Source organism: Entelurus aequoreus, linkage group LG24 (assembly GCF_033978785.1).
Source record: "Entelurus aequoreus isolate RoL-2023_Sb linkage group LG24, RoL_Eaeq_v1.1, whole genome shotgun sequence".
NCBI lineage: Eukaryota > Metazoa > Chordata > Actinopteri > Syngnathiformes > Syngnathidae > Entelurus > Entelurus aequoreus.
In genome coordinates, this window is record NC_084754.1 from 10,688,445 (window position 1) to 10,707,423 (window position 18,979).

At 42.0% G+C, this 18,979-nt stretch overlaps 1 protein-coding gene across 2 annotated transcripts in view; it reads left to right on the forward strand.

The window, feature by feature from the left end:
- Positions 1-1,680: 1,680 nt before the first annotated feature.
- cracr2aa (calcium release activated channel regulator 2Aa) overlaps positions 1,681-18,979 on the forward strand; it is a 31,000-nt gene continuing 13,701 nt past the window's right edge. For both annotated transcript variants that reach the window (XM_062036035.1, XM_062036036.1), the window contains exons 1-5: positions 1,681-1,812; positions 12,938-13,266; positions 15,283-15,394; positions 15,466-15,652; positions 18,262-18,408. In XM_062036035.1, coding sequence (XP_061892019.1) covers positions 13,003-13,266; positions 15,283-15,394; positions 15,466-15,652; positions 18,262-18,408 — 710 coding nt within the window. In that variant the 5' untranslated portion in view covers positions 1,681-1,812; positions 12,938-13,002. The remainder of the gene's footprint in view (positions 1,813-12,937; positions 13,267-15,282; positions 15,395-15,465; positions 15,653-18,261; positions 18,409-18,979) is intronic.

Consider the following 18,979-nt stretch of genomic DNA (forward strand, 5'->3'; position numbering starts at 1 on the left):
CAATATTATGTCAGACCCACTCGACATCCATTGCTTTCGGTCACCCCTAGGGGGGGGGGGGTTTACCACATATGCGGTCCTCTCCAAGGTTTCTCATAGTCATTCACATCGACGTCCCACTGGGGTGAGTTTTCCTTGCCCTTATGTGGGCTCTGTACCGAGGATGTCGTTGTGGCTTGTGCAGCCCTTTGAGACACTTGTGATTTAGGGCTATATAAATAAACATTGATTGATTGATTGATTTTTTTGTACGTGCGCCCCCAGATAGGTTGCGCCCTGGGTGTCGCCCACATTGTCCATAGCAAAACTGGTCATTTTTTGCCAACCTATGCAGTATGTGTCACCATACAAATAAGTAGGAGAGAATAAACAACCATGCACACTCCAAGAAAATAAGGCCTTATTATGAGCAACACGAGACTGGTTCATATTTAAGCGGATGACCCCGAAAGGGACAAGCGGTAGAAAATGGATGGATGGATGGATGGATGGATGGATCTCAATTCTCTTGTGTCATCCTTTTGTGTTCCTGATGTTTCCCTCTTGTTTTCATGTGGGTTTTTTTTTTTCGCCTTTTGGTTGGGGACCCTTTGGGACTGTACGACAAGGGGTGGCACTTTCATGACTTCTGCTGTGCTTTTTTGTGAACTTCTGGATCTGCTTCCTGGGAGCCTTTTGGCCATGGACACCAGCTGCTGGGTCTCTGCCACACCAGACTCAGTTTGGAGAGACTGGAGGAGATGTGGATGAAGAGACAGGGCTGCGGAGCTGGCTGCTGAGCGCCGGGACGGACAAGCTTCACAGGGTCTTGGCTGAATGAGCAGGTATCGGACACCTCGGTCTCCTTGGACGTATCCTCGCTCATCCATGCGGATTGGACACTGGCAGAGAGTTGGTGGGCGGCCGAGGGTGGAGTCGGCTCTCTCGGTTGCTTTGCTGGGTCTGCTCCTGTCTCTGGCCATGCTCCCTCCACCCCAGCAGATGACGGCGTGGAACACCGCAGAGGCCACCATAGTGTATATGTTTTATTTTATTTATTTTTTATGTTGCTTTACTTTTGTGGATGTGTGTAGAAGTGGCTGGTTGCATCAGCTCTGCTCTTTTAATGTCTTTAATGTCACTTTGTGTTCTTTGATGTATCCCTCTTATACACATGTTTATGTGTGCTATGGCTATGAGTTTTTTTCCCCCCTTTGGCCTCAGTCTGGACCCCCTCTCTAGGGGCCCAGGCTTAGACTGAATATTGTTTTTCTCTCCCCCCAGTGTTTACCTGTTTCTTACCTTTTTATAAGGGGCGCCGGAAGTTGGCAGACCCATCAGCGATCCTGTTCTGTCTCCCTGTAATGTTTTTCTGCTCTTGAATGGGATTGTGCTGAAAATCCTAATTGCCCCCCAGGGATTATTAAAGTGTTTCTGATTCTGATTCTGACTCTGTATTTTATTGGGATAAAAAGACAAACACTGCCATCTGCTGGATATAATGAGTAGAAACACTCCTTTCAGAGTGTTGCGGTTCATCAAGACAATAAAGGGGGAAATGGATATTTATTACATTTTACAATAAGTGCGATGCAGATAGAAGAGAACAATTAAAACAAAAACAGACCTAAAAGTTCCGTTGAGACGTTTCTATGGTTACCAGCAATGACTAGCCCCGCCTCTTGTGTTTGCCCAGTCGCCCTTCAGTTAAATACCTCCACTAGTCTCACACTTGTCACACTTACTATAACCGCTGACACGTCAAACAGCGACCGCTTGATGCCGAACATCAACGAAGTATTCCGAACGGCATTTTACAATTGTCTTTCACTGGTACGTATACCCGCGTTCATATTTCACGCAAGTTTGGGTTAAATTAACCTGACATGAGTTTTGAGAGCCAGCATGATATTAGCTAACATATATGTCAACGTTTATGTACACAAGGCAGCAATATCAACAGACTTGCAGCTGTTAAACAAAGTTTGAACAACACGTCGGACCAGGAAGTGGTTTAACTGCTGGGGCCGTAAGGGACAAGCGGTAGGAAAAATGGAAGGAATTGTTACATCGGCTTTGTAATTATTCACGTGGCGTTTTGTTGACGTCATCTCTAAAACATGTGAACAGTGTTTACTTCCGGGTAGTGTTTACTTCTTTACACTTGGTGAAAACTGCACTATTTCAAATGATCACTATATGGATTGATTGATTGATTGAAACTTGTATTAGTAGATTGCACAGGGAAGTACATATTCCATACAATTGACCACTAAATGGTAACACCCGAATAAGTTTTTCAACTTGTTTAAGTCGGGGTCCACTTAAATTGATTCATGATACAGATATCCATCCATCCAAACATCTTCTCCCGCTTATCCGAGTTCGGGTCGCGGGGGCAGCAGCCTAAGCAGGGAAGCCCATGCAGACTTCCCTCTCCCCAGCCATTTAGTCCAGCTCTTCCCGGGGTATCTCGAGGCGTTTCCAGGCCAGCCGGGAGACATAGTCTTTCCAACGTGTCCTGGGTCTTCCCCGTGGCCTCCTACCGGTCGGACGTGCCCTAAACACCTCCCTAGGGAGGCGTTCGGGTGGCATCCTGACCAGATGCCCGAACCACCTAATCTGGCTCCTCTCGATGTGGAGGAGCAGCGGCTTTACTTTGAGCAGAGCTTCTCACCCTATCTCTATGATACAGATATATACTATCAAATATATACTAACATCATAATACAGTCATCACACAAGATAATCATCAGAGTATATACATTGAATTATTTACATTATTTACAATCCGGGGTGTGGGATATGGAGGGGGGGTTAGGTTTGGTTGGTATCAACACTTCAGTCATCAACAATCAACATCAACAATTGCATCATCAGAGAAATGGACATTGAAACAGTGTAGGACTGACTTGGTAGGATATGTACAGCAGGTAGTGGACACAGAGAGAGAAATCAGAAAGTATAAGAAAAAGTGTCTACATTTGATTATTTACATTTGATTATTTACAATCCGAAGAGGTGTTATGTGGAAGGGAAGGTGTTAGTTTAGGGTTGTAGTTGCCTGAAGGTGTTCTTTTAGCGCGGTTTTGAAGGAGGATAGAGATGCCCTTTCTTTTACACCTGTTGGGAGTGCATTCCATATTGATGTGGCATAGAAAGAGAATGAGTTAAGACCTTTGTTAGTTCGGAATCTGGGTTTAACGTGGTTAGTGGAGCTCCCTCTAGTGTTGTGGTTATGGCGGTCATTTACGTTAAGGAAGTAGTTTGACATGTACTTCGGTATCAGGGAGGTGTAGCGGATTTTATAGACTAGGCTCAGTGCAAGTTGTTTTACTCTGTCCTCCAGAGAAGTGGGTAGGAGTGAGGTGTGATCTGGGGTGGAGGTCTAGAAGTGATCTGACTAGCTTGTACTGGGATGTTTGGAGTCTAGATTTGAGGGATTTGGAGATGCTAGGAATGGAATGCAGTAGCACAGTGTGCCGTGAGATACAGTCTGGTGTGCCGTGGGAGATTATCTAATTTCACCTATTTGGGTTAAAAATAATTTTTGCAAACCAGTAATTATAGTCTGCAAATTATGTGTTGTTGTTGAGTGTCGGTGCTGTCTAGAGCTCGGCAGATTAACCGTGTAATACTCTTCCATATCAGTAGGTGGCGGCAGGTAGCTAATTGCTTTGTAGATGTCGGAAATAGCGGAAGGCAGCGTGCAGGTAAAAAGGTGTCTAATGCTTAAACCAAAAATAAACAAAAATAAACAAAAGGTGAGTGCCCCTAAGAAAAGGCATTGAAGCTTAGGGAAGGCTATGCAGAACGAAACTAAAACTGAACGGGCTACAAAGTAAACAAAAACAGAATGCTGGACGACAGCAAAGACTTACTGTGGAGCAAAGATGGCGTCCACAATGTACATCCGAACATGATATGACAATCAACAATATCCCAACAAAGAAGGATAAAAAAAACAACTAAAATATTCTGGATTGCTAAAACAAAGTAGATGCGGGAAATATCGCTCAAAGGAAGACATGAAACTGCTACAGGAAAATACCAAAAAAAAAGAGAAAAAGCCACCAAAATAGGAACGCAAGACAAGAACTAAAACACTACACAGAGGAAAACAGCAAAAAACTCAAAATAAGTCACAGCGTGATGTGACGGGTCGTGACAGTACACCTACTTTGAGACAAGAGCTATAGTGATGCATGGTTGGTTATGGTTTGAAGTCATATCCAACTATTGCAACGACGACTTTTTACTTTCAACTGAGTTTCGTTTTTTAATTACTTTTGCTGGTGGTGTGCCTCCGGATTTTTTCAACGCAAAAAAGGTGCCTTGGCTCAAAATAGGTTGAAAAACACTGCAGTAGCAGACCAATAGAAATGTTATTTTGTGTTTTTAAGAGTCGTGTTGAATTTGAGGATATTATGGGTACCAGTAAGAGTAAAATCAGTATAATATTATAACAAAACGTCGGACCAGGAAGTGGTTTAACTGCTGGGGCCGTAAGGGACAAGCGGTAGGAAATGGATGGACGGATGGAATTGTTACATCGACTTTGTAATTAGTCACGTGGTGTTTTGTTGAAGTCATCTCTAAAACATGTGAACAGTGTTTACTTCCAGGTTCTTTACACTTGGTGTAAACTGTAGTATTTGAAATGATCACTATGGAATGCCATTTTTTACCGCTTGTCCCTTTCGGGGTCGCGGAGGTGCTGGAGCCTATCTCAGCTGCATTCGGGCGAAAGGCGAGGTACACAGTGGACAAGTCGCTACCTCATCACAGGGCCAACACAGATAGACAGACAACATTCACACTCACATTCACACACTAGGGACCATTTAGTGTTGCCAATCAACCTATCCCCAGGTGCATGTTTTTGGAAGTGGGAGGAAGCCGGAGAACCCGGAAGAAACCACGCAGTCACGGGGAGAACATGCAAACTCCACACAGAAAGACCCCGAGCCCAGGATCGAACCCAGGACCTCCTTATTTCGAGGCACACGCACTAACACCTGTGCGACTGTGCTGTAGCAGACCAATAGAAATGTTATTTTGTGTTTTTAAGAGTCGTGTTAAATTTGAGGATATTATGAGAACCAACAAGAGTAAAATCACAAGAACATTGTAACAAAATGCAGTTAATTGCAGCACATTTACTATTTACTTTTGTGTTATGAACTCATTTGACTCAGCAAACTTACCTCACAGCTGTTCCATGTCAAACAAGAACTTTTTATCCGAGAGTTTGGCTGTTATTTTGTCCTTTTCTTCAGAAAAATATGTCAAGTGTATAGACTCAGGCCCCGTTTACACTAAGCCGGATAAGGTTATCCAGGGTAAATCCCACCTAACATTATCTGTGTCCACACACAACATTGCCACCGTTTAAGACCCACTCCCCCCTCCGTCCGCCGGCGCAACACGACCTAATACGCATGCGCGGAAAATGCATATGTCATAGTCACCTCGCTTTGTGTGCAAGTTCTTAAATGTAACTTATCTGAACAATATCCAGTGTTGTGGTATTTCAATTAACTGGAATCCAGTGTGCTGTGGGGTCCTATTGTAGTGAATCACACCTGAGCCATCATAAATTAATCAAATCTTTATTGGACACGAAAGTACACAATGTGACAAAGAACATTTGACAACAATCAACCTAGGGATCTAGATATCTGGTCAGGACACTCCTCACTCTTTTGCCTTCACCTTCATTGTCCATTCGTTTTTGGTGACTTTACATACTCTGGACCTAGACCTTGAGTCCACGACATACATGGCGGACAATAACTGATACAGTCTGCTTTGCCTATCCAAAAGCATTCGGTGTTTTCCGTAGTTAGTCTTCCCTCGACGGCCAGGTAAGACAAAGCACACGCTACCTTTTTTTTATCACATCCACGGGAGCCCGCATTCTCGTTGACTCTCCTTCGACAAATGGACGAAGTTTTTCGGTAAGTAGAATCACAGCTGACGTGGACATTCGAAAGTTCTCTTGCCGTCTGAGATGTGTTGTATCCGAAATAGCTGCAATCGCTTTCTCTTAAGGTATTCATGTGGGTAACCCCCCCCCTCCCCTAGAGGGGGGGGGGGTTACCCACATATGCGGTCCTCTCCAAGGTTTCTCATAGTCATTCACCGACGTCCCACTGGGGTGAGTTTTTCCTTGCCCGTATGTGGGCTCTGTACCGAGGATGTCGTTGTGGCTTGTACAGCCTTTTGAGACACTTGTGATTTAGGGCTATATAAATAAACATTGATTGATTGATGATTGATTTCCACAAGCGTCTGCACATGTAGGAGAAGGAGAAACACGGCATGTCTGGATGACTCGCCTCCATATTTCCAGTGGTTAATGCCGAGTTACGAAACTGGTTGTTATGTAGCTGGCTGTGGCGCTTTCTTTCTGACGTCACTTCCTGTGTGGGCCGCAGTCTTTCTGCCGTCACTTCCTCTCCGAACTCAGTTTGTAAACGATCAATGAGTCCATACAAAGCTAAGAGCCGGAGAGTCAAGAAAGAGTGAGTCGATATATCGAGTATACTCGATATATCGCGGGTTTGTCCCTATGCGATATTGAAAATGACTATATCGTGATATTCGAGTATACCTTCTCACGCAGTTGCTTTTAGCTGCGGGCATTACACTGCAGGCGTTTCTCACTCTTTCTTGTATCTCCTTCTCACAGATACATAAAACAAGCGCACCTTCTTACATACGTCACATACTGTCGCGCGTGCAACGTCATACACTCTCGCGGAGCAGAGAGTTAGCGGCATGGTAACGCTAGCTGTGATGCTAGCGGAGTGGTGTGAGTGGTAATACGAGAGAGAGAAGGTGCAAATCTGGTAACAAACGGAGGAAGAATTAATTCCCAAGAAAAACAGCATGAGGTCCATTGTCTGGCGGTGGTTTGGCTTCAAGCGCGACGATTTTGAACAGACAACCGTAATATGTCAAGTATGCGGCAGAAGCGTTGCTACAAAATGTAGCAGTACTGCTAATGTGTAGCATCATTTGAAAAGTCACCCGCTAGAGAGTTAGGAGTGCTTGAAACTCCGCATGTCAACATCTCGGCCGGTGCCACACCCACAAAATGCCGAAGCAACTATTTCTAGGTCGTATGAAAAAAATAGTCAACCAACAGAAGGAGATAACGTCCGCAGTAACCTACCACATAGCGAAGGACATACACTATTTGATTTCCTATTATGCAGCTAATTTTTATTTTACAGTTATTGAAATATCTTGTGTGACATCATGCACAAAAGTGCACTTTATTTGTTGTAAACTATTGTAGTGGCTTTCTGTACAAAAAGTGCATTTTGATTTAGTGTTGTTTTGATATGTCATCTTAGTGACATAATGCACAAAAGTGCACTCATAGCTTGTTTTAAAATGTCTGACAATCTTGCACTTTCTGTTTTGGAAATTACATGAATGTTTGTGCCACTGCTTAATATCTGTTTAATATACACAGTTTTGTTAAATTGACTTAGTTGTGATTTCCCTCCCTGCATGAACGTTTAAAATGAGCATATATTAATGCAGTATGAACAAGAATGTTTTAATGTAGACACATATAATCATCATACTGGTGTGATTATATGCATCAAGTGTTAATTCAAGGCTAAGGCAAAATATCAAGATATATATCGTGTATCGTGACATGGCCTAAAATTATCAAGATATTAATAAAAGGCCATATCGCCCAGCCCTAGTTTAAGGGGTTATCCGACTTAGTGTAGACATAGCCTCAGTTAAAACAATTTTATATAGTTAGTAATTGTGGCACACTTTTTTATCAATAGAGAAATTATCCAATGCAATAATAACAGGATTCTTGCAAATACTTTGATTACCAAAAAGCTAACTTTCCTCCTGTCCAAAATGCACACTATTGGAGATAAGACAATGTGTTGTATTGAAGAAGACAAAATGCAGTTCCTCTTCAAGTTTCCTCTTCAACAGAAAAGCCGCATCTGTTGCTTGTTGTGGTTGCTTTGCAGCTTTCCTTTTTGTGAACTCTGATGCTTTCACAATGTCACAGCGTGAGGATGACTGTATCCTCTTGTTGTGACGCCCAGTTTGGCACAGACACACATTTGGTTGAATAAGGCCTGTGTTCAAATTCACATGTATAAGAATAACCTGATGCATCAGCAAAATGTTAATGTGATCCAATCCATTCCACTTTATTTATACAGCACATTTCAAAAAATAATAAGTCTCACAAAGTGCTGCACAGAAGTTGAGACATACATAATAGGAGAGTCAATAACATAAAACATTTAACTATACTATATTATACTATACTATTGGTCCGCATTGCCGGCAGTAAGTCAGACACGTTTCCAGTGAGGATTGGACTCCGCCAAGGCTGCCCTTTGTCACCGATTCTGTTCATAACTTGTATGGACATAATTTCTAGGCGCAGTCAGAGCGTTGAGGGGATCCGGTTTGGTGGCTGCAGGATTAGGTCTCTGCTTTTCGGAGATGATGTGGTCCTGATGGCTTCATCTGGCCAGGCTCTTCAGCTCTCACTGGATCGGTTCGCAGCCGAGTGTGAAGCGACTGGGATGGGAATCAGCACCTCCAAGTCCGAGTCCATGGTTCTCGCCCGGCAAAAGATGGTGTGCCATCTCCGGGTTGGGGAGGAGATCTTGCCTCAAGTGGAGGAGTTCAAGTACCTCGGAGTCTTGTTCACGAGTGAGGGAAGAAATAGCTTTTCGAGAACATGAGCTCATTTTGGCTGTCTTTTCAACCTTCCTCAGAGCAGTTGTCATTTCCTGGTGTGACATCACATCTGTAAAAAGCAATGTTTTGCCCTCCCACATCGCTTAATATGTTAAATCTATTTGTTTGCACACAAGAATATTTTACTTATGGTGTTGGGAGGATGTTTCTATATGCAGGCGGACGTGATTGAGGCTTGTTAGGACACACTGCTGTCAGACACATTTTATTTCATTTTCATTTAGCTTTATTTAACCAGGTAAAAACTTATTGAGATTAAAAGCTCTTTTGCAAAACTGACCTGGCCAAGAGGGCAGCAAAAACAGGTTTCATAAATACATAGAACAAAACCAATAAACAGGAGTGGCCACACACTATTTTTAGAAGTACAAATTACTTACAACATACACACAAATACACACAATAGGTAAAAAATTAAATGTTTTAATAAACAATTTAAAAATAAGTATAGTGTCCAATATAACTAGTTTCCCAATCCTTTAAAATGGACTAAAATTCCCCCAAAGTGATAAGTTCAGGTAACCTCAGATCCTCAGACACAAAGCCCGGCATGCTATTACAAGTATCCGGCCAGATGAAATCTGGTTTTTGGCCTTAGTGGGACTCGCGGGAAGTTAGAATGGGCAGTGTGGGCGCTTTCCCCCTGATGTGTAGGTCCCCTCTTGCAAAGGTAATGATCCTTCAGCAGGTCAACATACAAAAATGTTGTTACGACTTGTACTTCCTCTATTTCCTCTGATTTGATGTATTCTTGGCACTGTGCGCCATAGCCGATCCCTAACATACTGTGGTTTTGCCTTCAATGAGGTGGAAATTGTTTTGTTCACTTTTAATAAAAGGCTGGCTGTATTCCTTTAAGTTCCTAGCGTTGCACAATTAATCAAATTATAATCACAATCTCGAGTTTGGCTGCCATGATTAAATGAGGGTAATCGTCGCCGATATTAACATTTAAAAAGCAGGCTCCGCTGCAAGCAAAATCAAGAACTTTCACAACCACGGCGGCAGAGAATAGCCCTGTGAAGCATTAACATTAACATTATTAGTATTATTAACATTAACACTCTTCCTGGGGTTTCTGCAGCCAATCGCTTTGTTTCTCCTAATTTCACTTTCTTCACTTCTGCGGCATCTCGGTGTCCGTTTAAGACTGAACATCTGTTATGAAATGGCGACAGGTGTAGACAATATTGAAGACAGACGCTAGGACTAAGCGATATTGACCAAAACTGATATTTTTGTATTGCGGTATAAGATACAGTTTATAACAGTATCTTAAACCAAGTGTTTAGTTTAAACTCAACACCACATTACTGTTACTACTAGTGTTCTGAAAATTACTTTTAAAAGTCATTAATTCTAATAAATTATAGTTACTCATTACTTAACCAAAATAATTAATTTATTAAATACGAAGGTCCTGAGTGGTCTTGGGTTCAATCCCGGGCTCGGGATCTTTCTGTGTGGAGTTTGCATGTCCTCCCCGTGACTGCGTGGGTTCCCTCCGGGTACTCCGGCTTCCTCCCACCTCCAAAGACATGCACCTGGGGATAGCAGAGGGGTTAGTGCGTCTGCCTCACAATACGAAGGTCCTGAGTAGTCTTGGGTTCAATCCCGGGCTCGGGATCTTTCTGTGTGGAGTTTGCATGTCCTCCCCGTGACTGCGTGGGTTCCCTCCGGGTACTCCGGCTTCCTCCCACCTCCAAAGACTTTGCACCTGGGGATAGGTTGATTGGCAACACTAAATGGTCCCTAGTGTGTGAATGTGAGTGTGAATGTTGTCTGTCTATCTGTGTTGGCCCTGCGATGAGGTGGCGACTTGTCCAGGGTGTACCCCGCCTTCCGCCCGATTGTAGCTGAGATAGGCTCCAGGGCCCCCCGCGACCCCAAAGGGAATAAGCGGTAGAAAATGGATGGATGGATGGATGGATAATACATTTTCAATACATGCAATTAATTACAGAGGAAAGCAATTAATGCATTACTTAAAAAAAACCAAAAAACAACCTTTAAATAAGTCATATGCAGTTGAGAGAAGTTTTATATGAGCAGCGTGTGCCTGCATGTACAGTATGTGCCTTTTAAAAGGCAGTGTCTGTTGTCAAGCGATGTGTGACGTCAGCGGGGGTTTCACTTTGTTAGTTTTAGCAGTTAGCAGTTACCCGGCTGTTTGTCGGCTCTGATGGTTGTTCTGTTTAATCTTTTCACCGGCTTGTGTTAATAAATAGGAACCATCGCCCGCAGCCGCTGGAGCTACGTCGCCTGTGCGTGAAGGCAAATGTATCATTACAAACTGATATTTACAAACTTGTTTGGTTTTTTGTTTTCTTAAAATTGTTGTTAAAGCCCTTACCTATGAAGGTTCTCAGTCATCGAAGTCGTTGTCATTTTAAGGTGTTCAATCGTTCGCAATTGGACTGCTTTGTTTGTCGTTTGACGTTTCGCCGCTCATTCGAGTAGGCTTCATCAGTTTGTGCTCATAGTTAGATTGGTCAGATCAAGTCCGACGGTTGGTGCCAAAACTCAAATATTTATACTCCAAAAACCAGGAGGGTTTCCCTGGGCAAGGATGGTTTCACCGGATCGTATTGAGAAAAAACCCACCTGTGTGGAAGTTTCCCTACAGTGGGTTCTTCTGACTACCACACACTGTCACGAGAGGGTTCAACAATGCTTTTATTGTGTACACGCTGCAGCACCTCCCTCGACTTTTCAGTCCCCGTCTCTCTTGCTCTTTGCTCTCCAGTGTCTCTCGCTCGCTCTCCAACGTCTCTCGCTCTGCTCTCCAACTCCAACCACACTCCTGCTCCCGGCCGCTACTGATAAGAACAACAGGTGATTAGACAACTAGCCCCAGCTGGGCCATCTAATCACCTGTCAGCTGTGTTCCAAAGCCGGCCCTGGCACACCCCGCTCCTGCAGCAAGCGCGCCGACCACGCTCCCTTCCACAAACTGTTTTAATGCAAACGAGCAATTCTACTGTCAAAGCCATCGACAGTCGTTGAAGTGTAATTTCTCCTCGTTAGCATTGGAGTATTGTGTGGCAGAACGATCGCTATGGATCGACTACTACCAGTCCAAAATAGTCGGAATCCCCCGCGTAATCATTCCATTCAATTGTAAACAAATGGCACCGTCTGGTCGATTTCTGCGACCAGAATGTTTCTAACTCCTGTTATTTGTTGGAGGCTAAACTGCAGTCTTTTAGGAATGGTTGAAAGGACAGTGTTGTATGTGGTAGACAGGTGGTGTCACAGACCACCTCCTCTGTTCAGGGATGGTTTTACAACCTTGACATAGATGGCTTCCCTCACTCCAAACCCTTGTATTGGATATTATTCTATTGTGTAGGCGTACCTAATGATGGGGCCAGTGTGTGTGTTTCTGTCGTCCAATGCTTTGTTCCATGAAGGCAGTGTTCCACACTAATACACTTGGATATTTAGGCTGCGTAAATCTGAGAAATACAGTACCCTTCCCCTCAGACCACAAGTTTCTTTTCAGTTTAGGGATGACGTGTCAAAGAAAATTAGTCTGAGCAAGAGCAATGTTCCCAGAAGTGAAGGTCAGATTTTTTTTTTCTTAAATATGTGTATATCACCAAATGGGCTGTCGATATTACATAATTATGTCTAACACCCTGCAATGTTCAGATTCTTTGGATAGATGAAACCAAAGTATGAGAAAGATTGGAGAGAAATGTAGAGGAGAAACAGACCAACCAATCAATCAATCAATGTTTACTTATATAGCCCTAAATCACGAGTGTCTCAAAGGGCTGCACAAGCCACGACGACATCGTCGGCTCAGATCCCACATCAGGGCAAGAAAAAACTCAACCCAATTGGATGACAATGAGAAACCTTGGACCGGTGCAATGGACGTCGAGTGGACCAGTTCATGATCTGAATGGCATTGGCATATATCTGCAAATTGAATGGGCTATTGATTACATAAAAGCAGTAACAAGATGAACTCAGATTGTACTCTGAAAAGCTGTGCTTCACATACTATAATGTTTTAATGCATTTAATATATTGTTAGAATGTAATGCACATTTTTTTTGCAGGGAAGTTTGAGAAATTATTCATTTAGAATTTACAAGCTGTTTTTCTAGCTTTCAGCAACTAATTAAAACAGGTGGTTGCTAAGAGACGATGCGTTACATCGCTAAAAGCTTCTGATGCTCCCCAGCCGGTGGAGCAACTTCTTTTCAGATCTGTCTCCCGCACACCTTGCTCATGTGAAGGACAGCGCGGATGCTCACACCAGAACTACCAACTCTTAACACCATGGCGGCCGTAACTGTTCCCTGTGCCTTTGGCAAGGCCATGACCACCTCGGAAGTCAGCACGGGGCAGGGTGAGCATGTTAGCGGCAAAAAGGAGCCTGAACGCGGGAGCGACCAGAGGAAACGGGAGAGTAGGCTTGTGAGTCAAAACACTATCCTGGAGAAAACCCATGAGTTCTTCAAGGTTTGCGACATTGAGAAAAAGGGCTTCATCAACCGACAGGACATGCAGGTGAGAGATAAATCATGTAAAAACTCTGATAATACTGTTTTCTGTGAACTGATATTCGAAAATGCTGTGTTTGATCTAAATATCAGGCTATCTGTTGTTTAATGGCAATGTCTTAAGGGCACTGTTCTCTTATCAGTGATGCTGAACAGGACATGGCATACACACGTTTGCTTTATTCAAAGCTGCATAATGCAGAGTAAAGGGAAGGTGATAAACAAGAGGTGAATATAGAGAGCCATGTGAATGCTTTGTGGTCCAAGCCCTCCACTCACATTATTGTGCAGATTCACTTGGTGTCCTCAGATGTTTGTCCTCACTGTTGCAAATCCATTGATGAAGCACTTGTGGGCCTTAACACACACAAAAGAGCTTTGATATCACAGCCCGCTCTAAAGAGGCTCCCAGAGCACCACTCGTTGTTGTTTTTTTGCCGTACGACAATATTGCTTACAGTTTCAGCTGCGCATTTTCACGGCTTTGAATTATGCTGTGCCCTTATGTAATGAATGTGTCCCTCCCAGATAATACACTTAACAAGAACAGCTGAGAATCTGACAGAGATCACATGCGTTCCCTGTATCTCCACCCTGGATTATATGGGTGGCCTCTGTCAACATTTGCAGCAGTGTAAACATGTCCCAAAAATGCACTGCCCTCCACAGGTGTGGCTATGTTGGCTTTTTTGGTAAATACTCCAGCAGTTATTATGTCATGAATTGTTGCATAACCCTCATGGATTCAACCTTTTAGTTAAGAATTATTTCCAAGACAATAGTCTTATTCTGCACATCCAAGTCCTGTCAAACGGTTACTTTCAATACTTGAAGATTTAATAAAGACTGACTTGACCTGAATATAAGACAACCCTTGATATAATGCTACACACATTTTTCAATGCCTGTTTTGAAAAAAAAAAAAAGCCTGTTCTGGGAAAAAATATTTTTGGAGGCAAAATCAATGTTTCTGTCAGATAGGGAGTTGTAAAAATGTATCATATTTCTGTCTGGTTTGACGACTCTGCTTCATTAATCATAATAACCAATATACTTAAACTAATGTCAGAACTCTTTCTCTGTTGTTCGCCAACTTGCCCAATCTTTGAGACACTATTTTCAAACAGATCCATGTCCCAGCTACATTTATTCTGGTTGCGTGTCTGTGCGTGCGTGTCTGTGTGTGCGTGCGTGTGTGTGTGTGACAGGGAAAAAAAAGCTCTGACTTGCTTAGGAATACGATTTTTTTTTCTTGGCGTTACTTGCTGAATTGCATTTACAAATGACTAGATCACCGATATTAGATAGGCCATCTTTTTAAATCGTCTATTTATATAAATACTGTAAGTACCCACTGAAATACGTGGGTGTTCATTGTTTTAGCCCCTGTGCAAACTATTGTAGTAGATTACATTACAATTAGGGATGCACTGTATTTATTTTTATATACTAATGATGTATCAATTCCTTGGAATCGCTTGCCATTTTTTCAAACGACTCTAAATGGTTCCTGCTGGTGAGGATGACAACATGCGTAGTGACATCAGACAGCAACATTGCAATGCCTTTTTAAACAAATATTTATCTCAACATTCCATTGTTAGATGGAGGAATGTGTGCAACCAAAAAATAATCTTTATGTTGTGTTCTTTTGATTAAGTCCCTCAAAGCATTGTACCAGCCATCTTTTTAATGTGGGTAAAGTATTGCATTTATTCAGCTTGAAAAGTGTCTTTGCAGCTGTTCAGTGGTCAATCATTGAAAACTGATCTGTAGCTCCACTGGGAAAATACCAGATGTTAAAATCTACAGTTATTCATCTGTATTTAACATTGATCTAATGACAAGTTTATTGAATTGATAAAATAAACTAAATAACCATCAGTTATTTGGTTTACCATAATGGTGTGTAAGGCCTGCCCGTATCAGTTCTAAGTAGCAGTTGCTATATCTGCATTGTTGTCATTGTCTTTGGGGCTGTGTTCTTGCCAATAATAGCTGTTTTTTTTGTCATGTAAAATAGCGGCTGCATGGCGAACTCCCTCTCAATGCAGACGAGCTGGAGAAAGTGTTTGACACGCTTGATTCTGACAGCAATGGATATCTCACCCTCAATGAGTTCTCCACTGGCTTTAGTATGTTCAGTTGTATGCTCTTGATCACAGTGCAGCTTGCAGTCTCATGTTTTGAATCTCACATATTCTAGGTGAATTTCTGTATGGCAGGAAGATATCTTTAACTGAAAGCGTGGAGAATAAACCACTTTGTACAAAGTCATCAGAGGTTCTCTACCAAAATCGGTGGGGAAAGAGCCCTGCAATTTCAGAGGATGAGGAGGAGAAACATTTTTCCATGCTAATGGAGAGCCTGGGAGCCAACAATGTCTTTGAGGAGTGAGTATTGTCTTTGTATGGACATGTACTGTATTATCATTTCTTTCAATACTTGGTTTGCAACATCAATTATTTAGTTTACCCTGTGATCTTCGCTTACAAATACGTAATTAAATTGCAGTGTATGAAGTTTGACCTACACATTGTAAATGTGTAAAATTTACAATTATCACTATTTATATAAATCATCAGATACTTCTGTAATTGTTTGCCATACTTTCATTTATATGTGGCAGCTCACAAAAAATAAATCTGGACCGCCACAAATACGTTTGTCGCGACCTGTTTGCCCTTATTCATAAACACATAACCATGTGACTGTGGCTTATTATTAAAGCACATACAGTATTGCTCTTCTCAACGAGCAGCACGTCTTGCTGTACCCCCACTCTCCAGGCACAGGCTCAGTCTTGCTTGTGACATTAAAAAAAACATAAAAAGAAGAAACAAAGACCGTTTGTGTGTATTTTCAAAAGTATTAGTTTTGCTTTTCATGTTTTTTTCTAACCTTTTGTCTCTCCCGCATAGCATCCTTATCCTTACATTAATTACATACAATGATGCATATGAGACAATGATGTCATTTAGCGCACCACCGACAACCCACTGCTGCAGATAGATTGCAGTACTGTTGGAAACACTGCGATTGTAGATAGATCTCTGCAACAACATATGCAATAAACATGATGGGTATGTCGTACAGTTGCCATATTTTGCCATAAAAGTATATAGTGTTGCCAGATTTCGCAGTTTTAAAGGCCTACTGAAATGATTTTTTTTAATTTAAACTGGGATAGCAGATCCATTGTATGTGTCATACTTGATCATTTCGCGATATTGCCATATTTTTGCTGAAAGGATTTAGTAGAGAACATCGACGATAAAGTTCGCAACTTTTGGTCGCTGATAAAAAAAAGCCTTGCCTGTACCGGAAGTAGCGTGACGTCGCAGGTTGAAAGGCTCCTCACATTTCCCCATTGTTTACACCAGCAGCGAGAGCGATTCGGACCGAGAAAGCGACGATTACCCCATTAATTTGAGCGAGGATGAAAGATTTGTGGATGAGGAACGTGAGAGTGAAGGACTAGAGTGCAGTGCAGGACGTATCTTTTTTCGCTCTGACCGTAACTTAGGTACAAGGGTTCATTGGATTCCACACTTTCTCCTTTTTCTATTGTGGATCACGGATTTGTATTTTAAACCACCTCGGATACTATATCCTCTTGAAAATGAGAGTCGAGAACGCAAAATGGACATTCACAGTGACTTTTATCTCCACGACAATACATCAGCAAAGCACTTTAGCTACGGAGCTAACATGATAGCATCGAGCTTAACTGCAGATAGAAACAAAAGAAATAAACCCCTGACTGGAAGGATAGACAGAAAATCAACAATACTATTAAACCATGGACTTTAACTTTAACTTTAACCTGTAACTACACGGTTAATGCTTTCCAGCCTAGCAAAGCTTAACAATGCTGTTGCTAACGACGCCATTGAAGCTAACTTAGCTACGGGACCTCACAGAGCTATGCTAAAAACATTAGCTATCCACCTACGCCAGCCAGCCCTCATCTGCTCATCAACACCCGTGCTCACCTGCGTTCCAGCGATCGACGGACCGACGAAGGACTTCACCCGATCATCGATGCGGTCGGCGGCTAGCGTCGGATAGCGCGTCTGCTATCCAATTCAAAGTCCTCCTGGTTGTGTTGCTGCAGCCAGCCGCTAATACACCGATCCCACCTACAGCTTTCTTCTTTGCAGTCTTCATTGTTCATTAAACAAATTGCAAAAGATTCATCAACACAGATGTCCAGAATACTGTGGAATTTTGCGATGAAAACAGAGCTTTTTGTATTTGATACAATGGTGTCCGAATACTTCCGTTTCAACCATTGACGTCACGCGCATGCGTCATCATACATAGACGTTTTCCACCGGAAGTTTCGCGGGAAATTTAAAATTGCACTTTATAAGTTAACCCGGCCGTATTGGCATGTGATGCAATGTTAAAATTTCATCATTGATATATAAACTATCAGACTGCGTGGTCGGTAGTAGTGGGTTTCAGTAGGCCTTTAAGTATTAGGGTATACTATTTTCATAACCGCAATCACAAAAAAATGTAAATATAAAATACAAATTGAAATTCCTAATAATTACAGTGCATCTTTTTTCAAGACTTTCGTATGTGGATTAAAAACAACACATTATTTTACTTTTAATCAGTATCATTGATATGTCTTTTATATAACTCTATTTCTTTTTGGTTACATGCAAATATGAATATGTATAACAATATTGAGAAGAATTGTTCAATGAAGTACAGTACATTTCTTTAAATAGTACACAGGGGTTGTGAACTATGGAATCTTAGAGCGTGCATTAAGAAATAAAAATGAAGTAAAAATCAAAAGAGAGTATTTTCAAGTAAGCTCATCCATCATAACCTATAAAGTTGAGCTCGGATTTTAGGTTGTTGTCATGATTAGTCCTGCTTTAATGTGTGTCATTGTGTTTTACTAATAAATACTTTTCCCCAATAAAACTTAACTCCTAAACATGCTAATCTATGATGCTTGTTAACCCCCTCATATCATCAGTCCGGCAGAGATGCGTAGTTTGTGGGCCCAGCTACGCCGGGACGAACCACACCTTTTATCCAATTTTGAGGACTTCTTGGCAAGAGTGACATCCCAGATCATCGTTGCAAACCAGGAGAAAAGGGACATGGAGAGCGCTCTTAAAAGGTCAGGAGATATCTTTGAAGTGTACTGAGCTTATCAGGGCTCTGTTATATTGACCGTACAGCCAAATCTCATGCAGATGTATTGATGCATAAAACAACCTAAATATTTCAGTGTATTAACTTGCCTGTTGTTTTACAGTGCATCCAGAAAGTATACACAGCGCTTCACTTTTCCCACATATTGGTATGTTACCTTTTTTCCAAAATGGAATTCATTCCTTTTTGTCCTTAAAATTCTGCACACAATACCCCATAAGGACAATGTGAAATACCAAAAATAAATAAAGCAAATTTATTAAAAATACAAAAAATAAAAATGCACATGTACATACGTATTCACAGCATTTGCTCAATACTTTGTTGATTCACCATTGGCAGCAATTACAGCCTCGAGTCTTTTTGAATATGATGACACAAACTTGGCACATTAATTTTTTGGCAGTATCGACCAGTCCTCTTTGCAGCACCTCTCAAGTTCCATCTGGAGAAGAATTGGTTTTAATCCAGGATGTCTTTGTACATTGCTGCACTCATCTTTCACTCTATCCTGACTAGTCTCCCAGTTCCTGCAG